The 21,306-nt window shown below is 45.5% G+C and overlaps 1 protein-coding gene across 3 annotated transcripts in view; it reads left to right on the forward strand.

Moving 5' to 3' along the window:
• LOC115192930 (p53-induced death domain-containing protein 1) overlaps positions 1–8,423 on the forward strand; it is a gene marked incomplete at its 5' end in the record, with an annotated part of 33,214 nt that extends 24,791 nt beyond the window's left edge. Inside the window, 2 exon segments of one of the 3 annotated variants that reach the window (XR_003878018.1) lie at positions 6,077–7,137; positions 7,348–8,423. Coding sequence is in view for 1 of the 3 variants with exons in the window: in XM_029751886.1 (XP_029607746.1) it covers positions 6,077–6,365 (289 nt within the window). 3 annotated transcript variants of the gene reach the window in all.
• Positions 8,424–21,306: the final 12,883 nt, after the last annotated feature.

The following is a 21,306-nucleotide window of genomic DNA, read 5'->3' on the forward strand; positions in this document are numbered from 1 at the left end:
TACTGCATCTTGCCTATGCCGCACCGCCATCACTCATTTATATATTTATATGTACATATTCTTATTCATTCCTTTACACTTGTGTATATAAGGTAGTTGTTGTGAAGTTGTTAGATTACTTGTTAGATATTACTGCACGGTCGGAACTAGAAGCACAAGCATTTCACTACACTCGCATTAACATCTGCTAACCATGTGTATGTGACCAATAAAATGTGATTTGATTTGAGGTAGCTGGCTACTAGCGTAGCCGGACTGAGAAGCCGCATGGCTGACGTCGGCCAGCATACGGTTCAGGTGAAAACAGAGCCTCCGTGTTTAGCCTTCCCTGTAGCTCAGTTGTTAGAGCATGGTGTTTGCAACGCCAGGGTTGTGGGTTCGCCCCCCTGGTTCCCACGGGGGGCCAGCACAGAAAAAAAAAAAAAAAAATGTATGAAATTGTATGAAATGTATGCATTCACTACTGTAAGTCGCTCTGGATAAGAGCGTCTGCTAAATGACTAAAATGTAAATGTATGGCTACGGCCCATAGGGGTACTACATTGCTGGAGCTCCTTTGCCTATTAAGGGCCAGGCTTCAGGCGGGATATACAGAATCAGGCAGTCTCTGTCCACATCCCTCCCCAGAAGTGGCTTAATACTGGGATTCATTGCCGATTCCTCCCTGTTGCTCACTGGTCCCTATGAGGTGCTTATTGATACAGGTTATTATCATGGTATTATTATTGCTACAGATTATTATAATATTATTATTATTGATACAGGTTATTATCATGGTATTATTATTGATACAGGTTATTATAATATTATTATTATTGATACAGGTTATTATAATGTTATTATTATTGATACAGGTTATTACCATGTTATTATTATTGATACAGGTTATTGCCATGTTATTATTGATACAGGTTATTATCATGGTATTATTATTGCTACAGGTTATTATAATATTATTATTATTGATACAGGTTATTATCATGGTATTATTATTGATACAGGTTATTATCATGGTATTATTATTGATACAGGTTATTATCGTGTTATTATTATTGATACAGGTTATTATAATATTATTATTATTGATACAGGTTATTATCATGGTATTATTATTGATACAGGTTATTATCATGGTATTATTATTGATACAGGTTATTATCATGGTATTATTGATACAGGTTATTGCCATGTTATTATTGATACAGGTTATTATCATGGTATTATTATTGATACAGGTTATTATCATGGTATTATTATTGATACAGGTTATTATAATATTATTATTATTGATACAGGTTATTATAATATTATTATTGATACAGGTTATTACCATGTTATTATTGATACAGGTTATTATCATGGTATTATTATTGATACAGGTTATTATAATATTTTTATTGATACAGGTTATTATAATATTATTATTATTGATACAGGTTATTATCATATTTTTATTGATACAGGTTATTATAATATTATTATTATTGATACAGGTTATTATCATGGTATTATTATTGATACAGGTTATTATAATATTTTTATTGATACAGGTTATTATCATGGTATTTTTATTGATACAGGTTATTATCATGGTATTTTTATTGATACAGGTTATTATCATGGTATTATTATTGATACAGGTTATTATAATATTATTATTATTGATACAGGTTATTATCATGGTATTATTGATACAGGTTATTATCATGGTATTATTATTGATACAGGTTATTATCATGGTATTATTATTGATACAGGTTATTATAATATTTTTATTGATACAGGTTATTATCATGGTATTTTTATTGATACAGGTTATTATAATATTATCATTATTGATACAGGTTATTATGTTATTATTATTGATACAGGTTATTATCATGGTATCATTATTGATACAGGTTATTATGTTATTATTATTGATACAGGTTATTATCATATTATTATTATTATGAGGACTGGCAGTGGGACAGTGCTGGTGAGGACTAACAGTGGTGGTGAGGACTGACAGTGGTGGTGAGGACTGACAGTGGTGGTGAGGACTGACAGCGGGACAGTGCTGGTGAGGACTGACAGTGGTGGTGAGGACTGGCAGTGGTGGTGAGGACTGGCAGTGGTGGTGAGGACTGGCAGTGGGACAGTGCTGGTGAGGACTGACAGTGGTGGTGAGGACTGGCAGTGGGACAGTGGTGGTGAGGACTGACAGTGCTGGTGAGGACTGGCAGTGCTGGTGAGGACTGGCAGTGCTGGTGAGGACTGACAGTGGGACAGTGCTGGTGAGGACTGACAGTGGGACAGTGCTGGTGAGAACTGGCAGTGGGACAGTGGTGGTGAGGACTGACAGTGCTGGTGAGGACTGGCAGTGCTGGTGAGGACTGACAGTGGGACAGTGCTGGTGAGGACTGACAGTGGGGGTTTGTCTCGCCCCCTCTTGCCCTTGGCTCGCTCCCTACTGCTGTGGAGCGGTGCGCACTTTCCCTTGCTCTGAGGGCGACGCATCTTCCCGGGCACCTCAACACGGGTGTGGATCTGCTATCCAGGGGGGGCCTCTGTTCTCGGGGACTCCTAGACAGGGGAAACGTAGATCTTTACCCATCGTGAGAAAAGGCTCATTGTCGGCTGTTTTTCTCGATAAGGGACCTGACTGCTCCGTTGGGAATGGATGCTCTCACACACCAGTGACCTTGGAACCTCCTTTACACGTTTCCCCTGTGGACCTGATTCATCCCACGCTGGAGAGGGTGTGGCTGGAGGGCTTGTTGTTCATTCATGTGGCTCCCTGTTGTCCCAAACGACCTCGGTTAGTAGAGGACCCGTGGCGTCTCCCGTTGGGAGATTTGCAATCTGTGGTCATGACTGTCCTACAGCTTTTCAGATCCTCCTTTCTCTTCTGAGGAGCAGCGGAGGTTGCGTGTCCCCGTGTGTCCGGTACGAGCTGATCTACATTGAGCGGACCAGGTGTGTCCGTTTGTGTGACCAACTTTTTTTTGTCTGTTTTGCTAATCCGGCTCGTGGTAGAACGCTTTCTAAGCTGTCTCTCTCTAAGCTGTCTCTCTCTAAGCTGTCTCTCTCTAAGCTGTCTCTCTCTAAACGCTTTCTAAGCTGTCTCTCTCTAAGCTGTCTCTCTCTAAGCTGTCTCTCTCTAAGCTGTCTCTCTCTAAGCGGTCTCTCTCTAAGCGGTCTCTCTCTAAGCGGTCTCTCTCTAAGCGGTCTCTCTCTAAGCTGTCTCTCTCTAAGCTGTCTCTCTCTAAGCTGTCTCTCTCTAAACGCTTTCTAAGCTGTCTCTCTCTAAGCTGTCTCTCTCTAAGCGGTCTCTCTCTAAACGGTCTCTCTCTAAGCGGTCTCTAAGCGGTCTCTAAGCGGTCTCTCTCTAAGCGGTCTCTCTCTAAGCGGTCTCTCTCTAAGCGGTCTCTCTCTAAGCGGTCTCTCTCTAAGCTGTCTCTCTCTAAGCTGTCTCTCTCTAAGCTGTCTCTCTCTAAGCTGTCTCTCTCTAAGCGGTCTCTCTCTAAGCTGTCTCTCTCTAAGCTGTCTCTCTCTAAGCTGTCTCTCTCTAAGCTGTCTCTCTCTAAGCGGTCTCTCTCTAAGCGGTCTCTCTCTAAGCGGTCTCTCTCTAAGCGGTCTCTCTCTAAGCGGTCTCTCTAAGCGGTCTCTCTCTAAGCGGTCTCTCTCTAAGCTGTCTCTCTCTAAGCTGTCTCTTTGTCAGACTGGATTGTGGAGGCTATTTATCTGGCATATGACAGCAAAAGGCAGGAATTACCTAGCAGTGTACCATTGTGTCATTGTTTAAAAGTTTGCCTGTAGGAGATATTTGTCCTGCGGTGAGTTGAGTAATCTTTTTGAGGTTTTAACGCTTGGATGTCACTGCCGGGGTGGTGTAAGGAGAGAGTACGCTTCCTATGTAGCCCCACAGTGTGTTTATGGCTGGCACAGGAGAGGGTCATTAGACAGCGAGCGGATTTACGCAATACCCGGGTACCACAGGGTTAACTGTCGGGTTGTAACTCTGGGTGGTCTGCCGCGGGTCGTTTCATTTGGTGTCTACTGGGATCGGCTTTGGGGCGCATATATATTTCATATCCCCATAGCTGTGTTGTAAAAAAAATCGAATCAAATTTTATTGGTAACATACACATGGTTAGCAGATGTTAATGTGAGTGTAGCGAAATGCTTGTGCTTCTAGTTACGACCGTGCAGTAATATCTAACAAGTAATCTCACAATTTCACAACAACTACCTTGTACACACAAGTGTAAAGGAATGAATAAGAATATGTACATAAAAATATATGAATGAGTGATGGCCGAACGGCATAGGCAAGATGCAGTAGATGGTATAGAATACAGTATATACATATGAGATGAGTAATGTAGGGTATGTAAATATTATATAAAGTGGCATTGTTTAAAGTGACTAGTGATACATTTATTACATCAATTTTTAATTATTAAAGTGGCTTGAGTTGAGTCAGTATGTTGGCAGCAGCCACTCAATGTTAGTGATGGCTGTGTAACAGTCTGATGGCCTTGAGATAGAAGCTGTTTTTCAGTCTCTCAGTCCCAGCTTTGATGCACCTGTACTGACCTCGCCTTCTGGATGATAGCAGGGTGAACAGGAAGTGGCTCGGGTGGTTGCTGTCCTTGATGATCTTTTTGGCCTTCCTGTGACATCTGGTGGTGTAGGTGTCCTGGAGGGAAGGTAGTTTGCCCCCGGTGATGTGTTGTGCAGACCTCACTACCCCCTGGAGAGCCTTCCGGTTATGGGCGGAGCAGCTGCCGTACCAGGCGGTGATACAGCCCGACAAGATGCTCTCGATTGTGCATCTGTAAAGGTTTGTGAGTGTTTTTGGTGACAAGCCGAATTTCTTCAGCCTCCTGAGGTTGAAGAGGCGCTGCTGCGCCTTCTTCACCACGCTGTCTGTGTGGGTGGTCCATTTCAGTTTGTCCATGATGTGTACGCAGAGGAACTTAGAACTTTCCACCTTCTCCACTGCTGTCCTGTTGATGTGGATAGGGGGGTGCTCCCTCTGCTGTTTCCTGAAGTCCCCGATCATCTCCTTTGTTTTGTTGACATTGAGTGTGAGGTTATTTTCCTGACACCACACTCCGAGGGCCCTCACCTCCTCCCTGTAGGCCGTCTCGTCGTGGTTGGTAATCAAGCCTACCACTGTAGTGTCGTCTGCAAACTTGATGATTGAGTTGGAGGCGTGCATAGCCATGCAGTCATGGGTGAACAGGGAGTACAGGAGAGGGCTGAGAACGCACCCCTGTGGGGCCCCAGTGTTGAGGATCAGCGGGGTGGAGATGTTGTTACCTACCCTCACCACCTGGGGGCGGACGGTCAGGAAGTCCAGGACCCAGTTGCACAGGGCGGGGTTGAGACCCAGGGTCTCGAGCTTAATACCGAGTTGACCGACTGAAAGGGACTGTATAGTTGTGACTATAACTATAACACCTGTTTTGCCTCACGTCGCCCAGTTCTGGAATCGGTGAAGACCGGGACTGAAGGAATTCATCTGTACTCTGGGTTTATCGCCTGTGGAAGGCGGAGCTTCTGGTGAGGCACAGTGTTCATTGGCCTTTTCAGGCGTGATGTTCTTCAGTAGGGCGTCAACGCGCAAAATCCCCATAGCTGGGTTGTACCTTATTTACCTCCTTCAGAAAACATAGTTATAGTCACAACTGTACATTTTCTCCTGCTTCTCTCTCTGTCTGTCTCTCTGTCTGTCTCTCTGTCTGTCTGTCTGTCTCTCTGTCTCTCTGTCTCTCTGTCTCTCTGTCTGTCTGTCTGTCTGTCTGTCTGTCTGTCTGTCTGTCTGTCTGTCTGTCTGTCTGTCTGTCTGTCTCGGTTACATAGAGGCCAGGAAAACCCTACATTTATAGAAGCCCTTACAAATACCTTCTCTCTCCATCCTCTCTCTCTCCTCTCTCTCTTGCTCTCTCCTTTCTCCATCTCTCTCTCCTCTCTCTCCATCCTCTCTCTCTCTCCTCTCTCTCTTGCTCTCTCCTTTCTCCATCTCTCTCTCCTCTCTCTCCATCGCTCTCTCCTCACTCTCTCTCTCGCTCTCTCTCTCCTCCAGAGACAACCTAGGGGCCCTGGTGTTGGAGATGCTGTTCCACTGGGCCCGGGGTCAGCAGCAGGAGGGTGTTGGGTTGCGTCCCGCTGGAGGTCCAGGCCAGAAGGGTATTGGTGCAGTGCCCAGGTTGGTAGATGCCATGGTGGAGAGCGACAGGAGGGACCTGGCTGAGGAGATTAAAGACATAGTGAGGCTAGGAACCCGGAAGTATAATGAGTCACTGAGGAGGGTGGGCCTAGAAGAGGAAGAGAAGAGGCCTTCAACAGAAACAGATCCCTCACCTTCACACTGAACCAACTGACAGGAAGTATAGAGAGTCAATGAGGAGAGTGGGGTTACAGGAAATGACCACCTCACCTTCACACTGAGGAGAGTGAGTTTACAGGAAGAGACCACCTCACCTTCACACTGAGGAGAGTGGGGTTACAGGAAGAGACCACCTTCACACTGAGGAGAGTGGGGTTACAGGAAGAGGAGATGACTGAACCCATCCCTTCATTCTGAAGCAGTAGACTGAACTCAGTAAAACACTGTGGTTTAAAGTAACTGTTTCTATGAAATGTGACCTATAATTAATTACGATATGAGTGGAATAGTCTTCCTTCTAAATTGTTTTATTTAAATATGTTAAAAAGCATATTTTCTGTGCTGTAATGGTGTGGGCGTATATGGTCATTGAAAATATTCATGCAAGTAGAACGCTGATTGGATATAGCAAGCATTTTTTTGACTTTCTGTTTTTAGATACAAGTTTAAGGTGGGGTTTTTAATGTGTTTTGTCTCCAATTTATGCTCTGGCCACATACGAGTATAGAATAAGTCAACAACATTGTTTGGGTATGAGTTAACAGAATATGAACTTTTAAATGTGAGATTTTCACTGGACAGTTACTTGAAGCCCATGGAACGCCTCAGGCCGGACCGGCCAGACCAACCGGTACTGCAGTGGAAAGCCTCAGGCCGGACCAACCGGTACTGCGGTGGAAAGCCTCAGGCCGGACCAACCGGTACTGCAGTGGAAAGCCTCAGGCCGGACCAACCGGTACTGCAGTGGAAAGCCTCAGGTCGGACCAACCGGTACTGCAGTGGAAAGCCTCACGTCGGACCAACCGGTACTGCAGTGGAAAGCCTCAGGCCGGACCAACCGGTACTGCAGTGGAAAGCCTCAGGTCGGACCAACCGGTACTGCAGTGGAAAGCCTCAGGCCGGACCAACCGGTACTGTAGTGGAAAGCCTCAGGCCGGACCAACCGGTACTGCAGTGGAAAGCCTCAGGTCGGACTAACCGGTACTGCAGTGGAAAGCCTCAGGCCGGACCAACCGGTACTGCAGTGGAAAGCCTCAGGCCGGACCAACCAGTACTGTAGTGGAAAGCCTCAGGCCGGACCAGCCGGTCCAACCGGTACTGCAGTGGAAAAACACCAACAACTGTGTCACTCAGCTGCCAGGTTTGAGAACAAGACCATCAGCTGTAGAGAGACATGGACAGACTGAGCTGAGACCATCAGCTGTAGAGAGACATGGACAGACTGAGCTGAGACCATCAGCTGTAGAGAGACATGATCAGACTGAGCTGAGACCATCAGCTGTAGAGAGACATGATCAGACTGAGCTGAGACCATCAGCTGTAGAGAGACATGATCAGACTGAGCTGAGACCATCAGCTGTAGAGAGACATGATCAGACTGAGCTGAGACCAAGACCCTGGACTATTTCACTTGTGTGTTCCAGCCCTGCTCAGCTGCAGAGATGGTGGCTCCACACTAGGTACAGATGGCCGTCTTACACTTGACTAACTTGAACACCCGCCATGTGTAGTATGGTCTGGATAGTGAGTACCATAACCCAGCCGCCAGCCATTCAGCTGCTCTAATGATGGCTGTTAGAACTGTAGCACAGAGAAGAAGGAAAACAACATATGCTGCTTACAGGGTTGGGGTGAATTCCATTTCAATTCCAGTTAATTCAGGAAGAACACTAAAATTCTAGTTTTCAATTAGGAAAAATGTGGACTTTGAATTTTGTTTACTTTCTGAATTGACTAGAATTGAAATTAAATTGACCCCAACCCTGTTTGTTGGACTGGTGTTCTATTCAAATCCTGGCACCTCTATTGAACAATGTGTTCTTGACTTGCTGATAAACAGACAGATGAAGGAATGGACTCATCACGCTTGTGTTCTTGTCCTGTTATTTGTGGCATCATTCCTGTCAGATATACAATATACACCTGTTGAAATCACCAGAGGTCTTTGTAAACCTCCTGTTGCCTCTGAGCTGAACTCTGAAGTGATTCATTTGTGATGTTATGATATGCCTAAAATTTTATGATAAAGTGCCTTGCAAAAGTATTTATCCCCCTTGGCGTTTTTCCTATTTTGTTGCATTACAACCTGTAATTTAAATAGATTTTTATTTGGATTTCATGTAATGGACATACACAAAATAGTCCAAATTGGTGAAGTGAATTGAAAAAAATAACTTGTTTCAAAAAATTCTAAAAAATTAAAAACAGAAAAGTGGTGCGTGCTTACGTATTCACCCCCTTTGCTATGAAGCCCCTAAATATGATCTGGTGCAACCAATTACCCTCAGAAGTCACAGAAGCACCATTAAATCCATTATTAAGAAATGGAAAGAATATGGCGCCACAAAAAAACCTTCCAAGAGAGGGCCGCATACCAAAACTCACAGACCAGGCAAGGAGGGCATTAATCGGAGAGGCAACAAAGAGACCAAAGATAACCCTAAAGATTCTGCAAAGCTCCACAGTGGAGATTGGAGTATCTGTCCATAGGACCACTTTAAGCCGTACACTCCACAGAGCTGGGCTTTACGGAAGAGTGGCCAGAAAAAAAGCCATTGCTTAAAGACAAAAATAAGCAAACGTTTGGTGTTCGCCAAAAGGCATGTGGGACACTCCCCAAACATATGGAAGAAGGTACTCTGGTCAAATGAGACTAAATTTGAGCTTTTTGGCCATCAAGGAAAACACTATGTCTGGTAAAAACCCAACACCTCTCATCACCCCGAGAATTCCATCCCCACAGTGAAGCATGGTGGTGGCAGCATCATGTTGTGGGGATGTTTTTCATCAGCAGGGACTGGGAAACTGGTCAGAATTTAAGGAATGATGGATGGTGCTAAATATAGGGAAATTCTTGAGGGACACCTGTTTCAGTCTTCCAGAGACTTTGAGACTGGGACGGAGGTTCACCTTCCAGCAGGACGATTTAGCATACTGCTAAAGCAACACTCGAGTGGTTTAATGGGAAACATTTAAATGTCTTGGAAAAGCCTAGTCAAAGCCCAGACCTCAATCCAATTGAGAATCTGTGGTATGACTTAAAGAGTGCTGTACACCAGCGGAACCCATCCAACTTGAAGGAGCTGGAGCAGTTTTTGCCTTGAAGAATGGGCAAAAATCCCAGTGACTAGATGTGCCAAGCTTATAGAGACATACACCAAGAGACGTGCAGCTGTAATTCCTGCAAAATGTGGCTCTACAAAGTATTGACTTTGGGGGGTGAATAGTTATGCACGCTGAAGTTTCAGTTTTTTGTCTTATTGCTTGTTTGTTTCATAATAAAAAATATTTTGCATCTTCAAAGTGGTAGGCATGTTGTGTAAATCAAATGATACAACCCCCCCCCCCCTCAAAATATATTTTATTTCCAGGTTGTAAAGCAACAAAGTAGGAAAAATGCCAATGGGGGTGAATACTTTCGCAAGTCACTGTATGCCTAAGAGTTGTGTATGAGATGTGTACGAGTTGTGTATACCTCTACTTGTATTATATGTATTTGTTCTCAAATGTTCTGTAAGTAAACCATGATGATGTCTTCCTGTAAACATCTGTTACCTCGAATCTCTACTCTATTCCTGTAAACGTCTGTTACCTCGATTCTCTACTCTATTCCTGTAAACGTCTGTTACCTCGATTCTCTACTCTATTCCTGTAAACATCTGTTACCTCGATTCTCTACTCTATTCCTGTAAATGTCTGTTACCTCGATTCTCTACTCTATTCCTGTAAACATCTGTTACCTCGATTCTCTACTCTACTCGGTACAGAGTCAATGTGGAGGCTATATACAGGGGGTACCGAGTCAATGTGGAGGTTATATACAGGGGGTACTGGTACCGAGTCAATGTGGAGGATATATACAGGGGGTACCGGTACAGAGTCAATGTGGAGGCTATATGCAGGGGGTACCGGTACCGAGTTAATGTGGAGGCTATATACAGGGGGTACCGGTACAGAGTCAATGTGGAGGCTATATGCAGGGGGTACCGGTACTGAGTCAATGTGCAGGTTAGTCGAGGTAATATATACATGTAGGTAGGGGTAAAGTGACTATGCATAGATAATAAACTGAGTAGCAGCAGTATAAAAACAAAGGGGGGTGTCAATGCAAATAGTCCAGGTGGCCATTTGATAATTGTTCATGGCTCGGGGGTAGAAGCTGTTAAGGAGCCTTTTGTGGTTCCTGAGTTAATTAAGCAGTTAACGTCCCATCATGCTCAGGGTCATGTTAATGTCCCATCATGCTCAGGGTCATGTTAACGTCCCATCATGCTCAGGGTCATGTTAACGTCCCATCATGCTCAGGGTCATGTTAACGTCCCATCATGCTCAGGGTCATGTTAACGTCCCATCATGCTTAGGGTCATGTTAACGTCCCATCATGCTCAGGGTCATGTTAACGTCCCATCATGCTTAGGGTCATGTTAACGTCCCATCACGCTCAGGGTCATTTTAACGTCCCATCATGCTCAGGGTCATGTTAACGTCCCATCATGCTCAGGGTCATGTTAACGTCCCATCATGCTCAGGGTCATGTTAACGTCCCATCATGCTCAGGGTCATGTTAACGTCCCATCATGCTCAGGGTCATGTTAACGTCCCATCATGCTCAGGGTCATGTTAACGTCCCATCATGCTCAGGGTCATGTTAACGTCCCATCATGCTCAGGGTCATGTTAACGTCCCATCATGCTCAGGGTCATGTTAACGTCCCATCATGCTCAGGGTCATGTTAACGTCCCATCATGCTCAGGGTCATGTTAACGTCCCATCATCAGGGTCATGTTAACGTCCCATCATGCTCAGGGTCATGTTAACGTCCCATCATGCTCAGGGTCATGTTAACGTCCCATCATGCTCAGGGTCATGTTAACGTCCCATCATGCTCAGGGTCATGTTAACGTCCCATCATGCTCAGGGTCATGTTAACGTCCCATCATGCTCAGGGTCATGTTAACGTCCCATCATGCTCAGGGTCATGTTAACGTCCCATCAGGGTCATGTTAACGTCCCATCATGCTCAGGGTCATGTTAACGTCCCATCATGCTCAGGGTCATGTTAACGTCCCATCATGCTCAGGGTCATGTTAACGTCCCATCATGCTCAGGGTCATGTTAACGTCCCATCATGCTCAGGGTCATGTTAACATCCCATCATGCTCAGGGTCATGTTAACGTCCCATCATGCTCAGGGTCATGTTAACATCCCATCATGCTCAGGGTCATGTTAACGTCCCATCATGCTCAGGGTCATGTTAACGTCCCATCATGCTCAGGGTCATGTTAACGTCCCATCATGCTCAGGGTCATGTTAACATCCCATCATGCTCAGGGTCATGTTAACGTCCCATCATGCTCAGGGTCATGTTAACGTCCCATCATATAGAGGGTGTATCTCAGTGACTGAAAGAGGGCTCTCAAAGGAATATAGAGGGTGTATCTCAGTGACTGAAAGAGGGCTCTCAAAGGAACATAGAGGGTGTATCTCAGTGACTGAAAGAGGGCTCTCAAAGGAACATAGAGGCTAGAGACATCATGCTCAGGGTCATGTTAACGTCCCATCATGCTCAGGGTCATGTTAACGTCCCATCATGCTTAGGGTCATGTTAACGTCCCATCATGCTCAGGGTCATGTTAACGTCCCATCATGCTCAGGGTCATGTTAACGTCCCATCATGCTCAGGGTCATGTTAACGTCCCATCATGCTCAGGGTCATGTTAACGTCCCATCATGCTCAGGGTCATGTTAACGTCCCATCATGCTCAGGGTCATGTTAACGTCCCATCATGCTCAGGGTCATGTTAACGTCCCATCATGCTCAGGGTCATGTTAACGTCCCAATCATGCTCAGGGTCATGTACGTCCCATCAGGCTCAGGGTCATGTTAACGTCCCATCATGCTCAGGGTCATGTTAACGTCCCATCATGCTCAGGGTCATGTTAACGTCCCATCATGCTCAGGGTCATGTTAACGTCCCATCATGCTCAGGGTCATGTAACGTCCCATCATGCTCAGGGGTCATTGTTAACGTCCCATCATGCTCAGGGTCATGTTAACGTCCCATCATGCTCAGGGTCATGTTAACGTCCCATCATGCTCAGGGTCATGTTAACGTCCCATCATGCTCAGGGTCATGTTAACGTCCCATCATGCTCAGGGTCATGTTAACGTCCCATCAGGGTCATGTTAACGTCCCATCATGCTCCAGGGTCATGTTAACGTCCCATCATGCTCAGGGTCATGTTAACGTCCCATCATGCTCAGGGGTCATGTTAACGTCCCATCATGCTCAGGGTCATGTTAACGTCCCATCATGCTCAGGGTCATGTTAACATCCCATCATGCTCAGGGTCATGTTAACGTCCCATCATGCTCAGGGTCATGTTAACATCCCATCATGCTCAGGGTCATGTTAACGTCCCATCATGCTCAGGGTCATGTTAACGTCCCATCATGCTCAGGGTCATGTTAACGTCCCATCATGCTCAGGGTCATGTTAACATCCCATCATGCTCAGGGTCATGTTAACGTCCCATCAGGGTCATGTTAACGTCCCATCATGCTCAAGGTCATGTTAACGTCCCATCATGCTCAGGGTCATGTTAACGTCCCATCATATAGAGGGTGTATCTCAGTGACTGAAAGAGGGCTCTCAAAGGAATATAGAGGGTGTATCTCAGTGACTGAAAGAGGGCTCTCAAAGGAACATAGAGGGTGTATCTCAGTGACTGAAAGAGGGCTCTCAAAGGAACATAGAGGCTAGAGACATCATGCTCAGGGTCATGTTAACGTCCCATCATGCTCAGGGTCATGTTAACGTCCCATCATGCTTAGGGTCATGTTAACGTCCCATCATGCTCAGGGTCATGTTAACGTCCCATCATGCTTAGGGTCATGTTAACGTCCCATCACGCTCAGGGTCATGTTAACATCCCATCATGCTCAGGGTCATGTATAAAAATGCCCAGTTGCCCATTATGGCCAGAAGAAGAGATCTCAGTGACTGAAAGAGGGCTCTCAAAGGAATATAGAGGAATATAGAGGGTGTATCTCAGTGACTGAAAGAGGGCTCTCAAAGGAATATAGAGGATGTATCTCAGTGACTGAAAGAGGGCTCTCAAAGGAATATAGAGGGTGTATCTCAGTGACTGAAAGAGGGCTCTCAAAGGAATATAGAGGGTGTATCTCAGTGACTGAAAGAGGGCTCTCAAAGGAATATAGAGGATGTATCTCAGTGACTGAAAGAGGGCTCTCAAAGGAATATAGAGGATGTATCTCAGTGACTGAAAGAGGGCTCTCAAAGGAATATAGAGGGTGTATCTCAGTGACTGAAAGAGGGCTCTCAAAGGAATATAGAGGGTGTATCTCAGTGACTGAAAGAGGGCTCTCAAAGGAATATAGAGGGTGTATCTCAGTGACTGAAAGAGGGCTCTCAAAGGAATATAGAGGGTGTATCTCAGTGACTGAAAGAGGAATATAGAGGGTGTATCTCAGTGACTGAAAGAGGAATAGAGAGGGTGTATCTCAGTGACTGAAAGAGGAATATAGAGGGTGTATCTCAGTGACTGAAAGAGGAATATAGAGGGTGTATCTCAGTGACTGAAAGAGGGCTCTCAAAGGAATATAGAGGGTGTATCTCAGTGACTGAAAGAGGGCTCTCAAAGGAACATAGAGGGTGTATCTCAGTGACTGAAAGAGGGCTCTCAAAGGAACATAGAGGCTAGAGACTCAGCGTTTTCCACCACTACCATCAAGAAAACACCAAATTATGGAATATCTCGTGGAAGAATATTGTCTCATCCCTCCAATAGATTTCCAGACTTGTAGAATCTATGCCAAGGTGCATTGAAACATGTCCGCGGTCGATGTTTGGGGGTCGGGTTGCTGCATTGTTTTCTCTGACGGGCAGAATGTTATTGTTGGGGTCTGCACTAGCGAAGGCTATATCGGTCTGATAATACTGGACTAGTAAAGGCCCTGTGCACCTGTTTTGTGAAGATTATTATAATAAATAAATGAAAAAGAATCATATTTTTTTTATTCATATTTTTTCACGGAGCTGTGCATTGAAGTTGTTCTGACGGCTCATGGTGACCCAACGCCCTATTATTAAGAACCTCCTTTATTTGGTCAGGTACCTCAGCTGTACACCTTTGCAGTCACTGGAAATCTACCGGCCACTCGAGGCCATAGATCCTAATTTCCTTTATATTTATATATAAAAATTTCTCTCCCATCATCGCCCCTTCCCTTCTCCCTCCCACCCCTTCTCTCTACCTCCCTCCAAGGGACACAAATGCTAGTAACACCGGCAGGTTAACAAGCAGACTGCCAGCAAGCGAGAAGGACACCAGAGGAAAACGGTTATGGTCAAAACCCAGATATTATCCATCTGAATGAACGGAAACTGTACAACACGGTATGTGAATAATGCGTGCTATCATCATCTAATCATTTCTGATAAAGCATGTCTTCATGGATAACGGAGAAATAGCGCGTTGTGATATTAGGCAAAACCTCAACTACTTGATAAATATAGGATGCATTTTTTGTTGTTGTTGTTGTTGAGTTTACAGAATAGAGAATGGTTGTAATTCATGTGTAGTGAGCACCCGGTAATTAACGTTTCATCTAATTCCAGCAATCTGCTCTGAGCAACGGCGGTGCGCTGCTTCCCTTCCTCTTCAGTCAAAAGAGCCAATCGTTTCCCGTTATGTGGCAGGATATGATTCCTTGTTGTGATTTGACATGAATACAGTTTGATTTAGGTTTTTATGGAAGATGATTTGAAATAACGGTAACAATACCGGTAGCCTATCAATTTAAATATGGTTATTGCGACTTTTACCGTTCCTCACCCGCTGAAGCGGGGATGTAGCTACCGTAGGCTACGATGATAGATCGGTAACATCCACTGGAAGTAGACGTGAGGACACGGATTTAATCTCTCGTTGGGAATAATTTTGCTGCACATTTGCTAGGAAATGCCGATTTGGTGTACATGTTAGTTTACTAACTCCGACCGGGTCGAGATGGGTTTTTATCCCCGGATTAGCGGTTCGGACGGCGGGATATACATGTTTCCCTTGCAGTCCCAGGAGACCTCGGAGGGTGGGCGTAACGATTGTCGTGTGACAGCCTGCCTGAAGCCGATTTCAGACACAGGCGTGTGTGTGTGTGTGTGTGTGTGTGTGTGTGTGTGTGTGTGAGAGAGAGAATCGGGGACTAGGAGCTCTGCGCATGTGTAGAGAATATGGAACTCAAATTGCTGGGTCGTGATCGTTGCGTAATTGTCTGCGTGCACAGTGTGACTTATGGGTTATCATATTCATTATGCTACATTCCCGATTTAAGCATGATTTATAGCATGGCAGACAGTGCAGGACTGCTGTGTTGCAAGTCCCAGTCGTGTGTCAACCATTCTATTGCAGCTGTGAAATTATTTATAAATCCTGTCCTTGGACTGACACCCTGAGCGGTCTATGTCTTAGTTTGAATGGAAAGATGTCTCATTTGGTTAAACCTACTTAACCTACAGTCCATAGAGAATTATCCACATGTTTGGCCTTTGGGTGTTTTAGCTAAATTCATTTTTTTGTGTGAAATATATTCCAAATATAAGTTATAGACAACCTATGAGTAGAACGTCTTCACAGCAATTAGTAGGCTATTGTATCTGTATGCTACTGCTCTTTTTATTTTTACATTCCATAGGAATGAGGACCAACTCCACAGAAGGCGTAGAGCAACACTTTACGAGGTTTTGTATCTCACTCTGCCTGGCTAGAAGATAAATGGATGTGTTGCTGGCCAGTGAGAGGAGACATTCAAGGCCACACAGTGTCTAGTAGCAAAGACAAATACATCAAAAACCCACAAGGCAGTTGATTCTCTCTATTTGTTAAAGTCACTGTAGGCGATCCATCTTTTCTGACACTGAGAAAATGATAAATGCTGCTGACTGTAAGACTGAAACACAATGATGTTCATAGAAATAAACAGACTATTCTGAAGCTTCTCAATTAGAGGCTTGATAGGTCTATACCTCTGTCCAGATGTTGGAGAGAGAGAGAGAGAGCGAAAGAGAGAGAGGCAGACAGAGCGAGGTAGACAGAGGGAGAGAGAGGCATATAGAGCGAGGTAGACAGAGGGAGAGAGAGAGGCATACAGAGCGAGGTAGACAGAGGGAGAGAGAGAGGTGGAGAGACAGAGCGAGAGAGAGGCAGTGCGAGAGAGGCAGACAGAGCGAGGTAGACAGAGGGAGAGAGAGAGATCGAGGCAGACAGAGAGAGCGTGGAAGACAGAGAGAGAGTGTGAGGCAGACAGAGAGAGGCATACAGAGCAAGGTAGACAGAGGCAGACAAAGAGAGAGCGAGGCAGACAGAGCGAGAGCGGGATAGACAGAGGGAGAGAGCGAGAGAGAGTGGGGCAGACAGACAGATAGAGTGGGGCAGACAGAGGGAGAGAGAGAGAGAGAGAGAGCGGGGCAGACAGAGGGAGCTGGGCAGACAGAGTGAGTGGAGCAGACAGAGAGAGCAGGGCAGACAGAGGGAGCGGGGCAGACAGAGAGAGCAGGGCAGACAGAGGGAGCGGGGCAGACAGAGAGAGCGGGGCAGACAGAGGGAGCGGGGCAAACAGTCAGAGAGTGATAGAGAGAGAGAGAGAGAGAGGCACAGACAAAGAAGAAAAAAAAGGCAGACTGAGAGACGGACGGATGGACACAGAAGGGAGAGGTCGATTATAGATACAGAGAGAGAAATAAAAAGAGAGTGATTCTGTAGATGGGTATTAGGTTTATAATCCCAGAGCAGGAAGAGGAAAGAGTAATCTGATTTATTTGTGAAACCACAAATATGATCCTTCCTGGTGCATAACTCTTGTCTAGTAGCCTCTATGCCCATAAATATAATCACACTCTAGCGTCCAAACCTGAGAGACCATCACATCTCGGCTGCAATTACGGTACACGGTGCTCTTTCAAAAAGACAGAGATGTGATTCAACAGTAGTGCAGAGATTGAGACTAGTCCTGTGTGGCTCAGTTGGTAAGGTCGTGGAGCAGGCAACACCAAGGTGGTGGGTTCAACTCCTACAGGAATCACGTAAATACAAAAACATGTATGTGCTCACTGTAAGAACTGTAATAAATCACTTGGGATAAAAGTGTCTACTAAGTGGCCTAGCCTATATGTTATTAGATGCCAAATAATATCAAAGATTTAAGGCATGTCTGGTATCTACTGTAATCAACTGTAGTCTACTGATAGACACACACCATTTATTGTTATGTTATTTGTCAACAACAGCTGGTGTGTGATCACTAATATTAAGGAAGTCTCTAGGTATTGCTCACCTGAGGTAGAATACCTCATAATAAGCTGTAGACTACACTATTAACCAAGAGAGTTTTCATCTATATTTTTCGCAGCTGTCTATTTAACACCACAAACCGATGCAGGCACTAAGACCGCACTCAACGAGCTGTATAAGGTCAATAGCAAACAGGAAACCGCTCACCCAGAAGTGGCACACCTAGTGGCCGTCGACTTTAATGCAGGAAAACTTAAATCCGTTTGACCTCATTTCTATGAGCACGTCACATGTGCAACCAGAGGGGAAAAAAAATTCTAGACCACCTTTACTCCACACACAGAGACTCGTATGAAGCTCTCCCTCGTCCTCCAATTCGCAAATCTGACCATAACTTTATCCTCCTGATTCCTGCTTACAAGAAAAAACTCAAGCAGGAAGTACCAGTGACTCGCTCAATACGGAAGTGGTCTGATGACGTGGATGCTAAGCTACAGGACTGTTTTGCTATCACAGACTGGAATATTTTTGGGATTCATCCAATGGCATTGAGGAGTATAACACCTCAGTCAATAAGTGCATTGACGACGTCATCCCCACAGTGACAGTGTAGGTTCCGTCCCTCTCTTCGCCCCAACCCGGGCTCGAACCAGGGACCCTTACACACATCAACAACTGACACCCACCGAAGCATCGTTACCCATCGCGCCACAAAAGCCACAAGGGGAAACCCTACTTCAAGTCTCAGAGCGAGTGACGTCAATGATTGAAATGCTATTAGCGCACACCACCGCTAACTAACTAGCCATTTCACATCAGTTACATACGTACATATCCCAACCAGAAGCCATGGATTACAGGCAACATCCTCACTGAGCTAAAGGCTAGAGCTGCTGGCTTTCAAGGAGCGGGATACTAATCCGGACGCTTATAAGAAATCCCGCTGTGCCCTCCGACAAGCCATCAAACAGGACTAAGATTGAACCCTACTACACCGGCTCTGACGCTTGTCGGATGTGACAGGGCTTGCAAACTATTTCCTCCAGACGTGACGCTTGGCATTCAGGCCAAAGAGTTCAATCTTGGTGTCATCAGACCAGAGAATCTTGTTTCTCTTGGTCTGAGAGTCTTTAGGTGCCTTTTGGCAAACTCCAATCGGGCTGTCATGTGCCTTTTACTGAGGAGTGGCTTCCGTCTGACCACTCTAGCATAAAGGTCTGATTGGTGAGTGCTGCAGAGATGGTTGTCCTTCTGGAAGGTTCTCCCATCTCCACAGAGGAACTCTAGAGCTCTGTCAGAGTGACCATTGGGTTCTTGGTCACCTCCCTGACCAAGGCCTTTCTCTCCCAATTGCTCAGTTTAGCCGGCGGCCAGCTCTAGGAAGAGTCTTGGTGGTTCCATACTTCTTCCATTTAAGAATGATGGAGACCACAGTGTTCTTGAGGACCTTCAATGCTGCAGACATTTTTTGGTACCCTTCCCCAGATCTGTGCTTTGACACAATCCTGTCTTGGAGCTCAACGGACAATTCCTTCAACCTCATGGCTTGGTTTTTGCTCTGACATGCACTGTCAACTGTGGGACCTTATATAGACAGGTGTGTGCCTTTCCAAATCATGTCCAATCAATTGAATTTACCACAGGTGGACTCCAATCAAGTTGCAGAAACATCTCAAGGATGATCAATGGAAACAGGATGCACCTGAGCTCAATTTCGTGTGTCATAGCAAAGCGTTTGAAAATTTCTCAAAACCTTTTTTCATTTTTTTACTATAGGGTATTGTGTGTAGATTGAGAGAAAACAAATATTTTATCCATTTTATAATAAGGTTGTAACGTAACAAAATGTGTAAAAAGGGAAGGGGTCTGAATACTTTCCGATTGCTCTCATTCCCCCCTCCTATTGGTTATTGATCAGCGTTATCAGTCTTTAAAGGACAGACAGTCTGTGTCCTCTAACCTGAGCTCCCTACTCCATCTGGATTCCCTTTACTCTGTATTTACACCATCAGCTGTTTCCTGTCCTCAGCTGTTTCCTGTCCCTCAGCTGTTTCCGGTCCCTGTCCATCAGCTGTTTCCTGTCCTCAGCTGTTTCCTGTCCCTCAGCTGTTTCCTGTCCCTGTCCATCAGCTGTTTTCTGTCCCTCAGCTGTTTCCTGTCCCTCAGCTGTTTCCTGTCCCTCAGCTGTTTCCTGTCCCTCGGCTGTTTCCGGTCCCTGTCCATCAGCTGTTTCCTGTCCTCAGCTGTTTCCTGTCCCTCAGCTGTTTCCTGTCCCTGTCCATCAGCTGTTTTCTGTCCCTCAGCTGTTTCCTGTCCCTCAGCTGTTTCCTGTCCCTCAGCTGTTTCCTGTCCCTCAGCTGTTTCCTGTCCCTGTCCATCAGCTGTTTCCTGTCCCTGTCCATCAGCTGTTTTCTGTCCCTCAGCTGTTTTCTGTCCCTCAGCTGTTTCCTGTCCCTCAGCTGTTTCCTGTCCTCAGCTGTTCTAAAGAGAACATCTGGATTCTACTCTTTCTAACATTGTTGCATGTGTTATTGTTGTTTACTAGTATGTACACCTACATTATTGTTGTTTACTAGTATGCACACCTACGTTATTGTTGTTTACTAGTATGTACACCTACATTATTGTTGTTTACTAGTATGTACACATACATTATTGCTGTTTACTAGTATGTACACCTACATTATTGCTGTTTACTAGTATGTACACCTACATTATTGTTGTTTACTAGTATGTACACCTACATTATTGTTGTTTACTAGTATGTACACCTACATGTTGCTGGTACTGTTGTAGTTGTATGGTTCAGATGATGTTGCTAATATGTAATGTTTGACTACATAGCTACATGTTACAACTGTGACAGTAAAATCGTTCTCCAGATGGATTTTAGTGGTGAGTCAGTGTTGAACTGACAACACACATCTCTCTCTCGCACACACACACACACGTCAGATAGAAAACTATTATCCCTGTGTGGGAGTGCATTCCTGGTAGGACTAATAGATATTACTTCAGAGGATTGAGAGAGCAAGAGAGACAGAACTCGCTGCATGAATATATCTATCTAGAAAGGAGGCGTGGTCCGGTGTAGAAAGGAGGCGTGGTCTGGTCTAGAAAGGAGGCGTGGTCCGGTGTAGAAAGGAGGCGGCATCCGGTCTTGAAAGGAGGCGTGGTCCGGTGTAGAAAGGAGGCGTGGTCTGGTCTAGAAAGGAGGCGTGGTCCGGTGTAGAAAGGAGGCGGCATCCGGTCTAGAAAGGAGGCGTGGTCCGGTGTAGAAAGGAGGCGGGGTCCGGTCTTGAAAGGAGGCGTGGTCCGGTGTAGAAAGGAGGCGGGGTCCGGTCTTGAAAGGAGGCGTGGTCAGATCTTTATTTTTGTTTCAAAGAAAAAGTACAGTCAGCAAAAGAAAGGAAGCCCTGTGTTGGAGAGTCATGGAGGGGGAGGTAGAGGAGGGAGGGGGAGGTAGAGGAGGGAGGGGGAGGTAGAGAAGGAGGAGTGAGGGGGGAGGTAGAGGAGGGAGGGGGAGGGGGAGGTAGAGGAGGGGGAGGGGAAGGTAGAGGAGGGAGGGGGAGAGGTAGAGAAGGAGGAGTGAGGGGGGGAAGGAGGAGGAGGGGAG

Source organism: Salmo trutta, chromosome 4 (genome assembly GCF_901001165.1).
Source record: "Salmo trutta chromosome 4, fSalTru1.1, whole genome shotgun sequence".
In the NCBI taxonomy this organism is placed as follows: Eukaryota; Metazoa; Chordata; class Actinopteri; order Salmoniformes; family Salmonidae; genus Salmo; species Salmo trutta.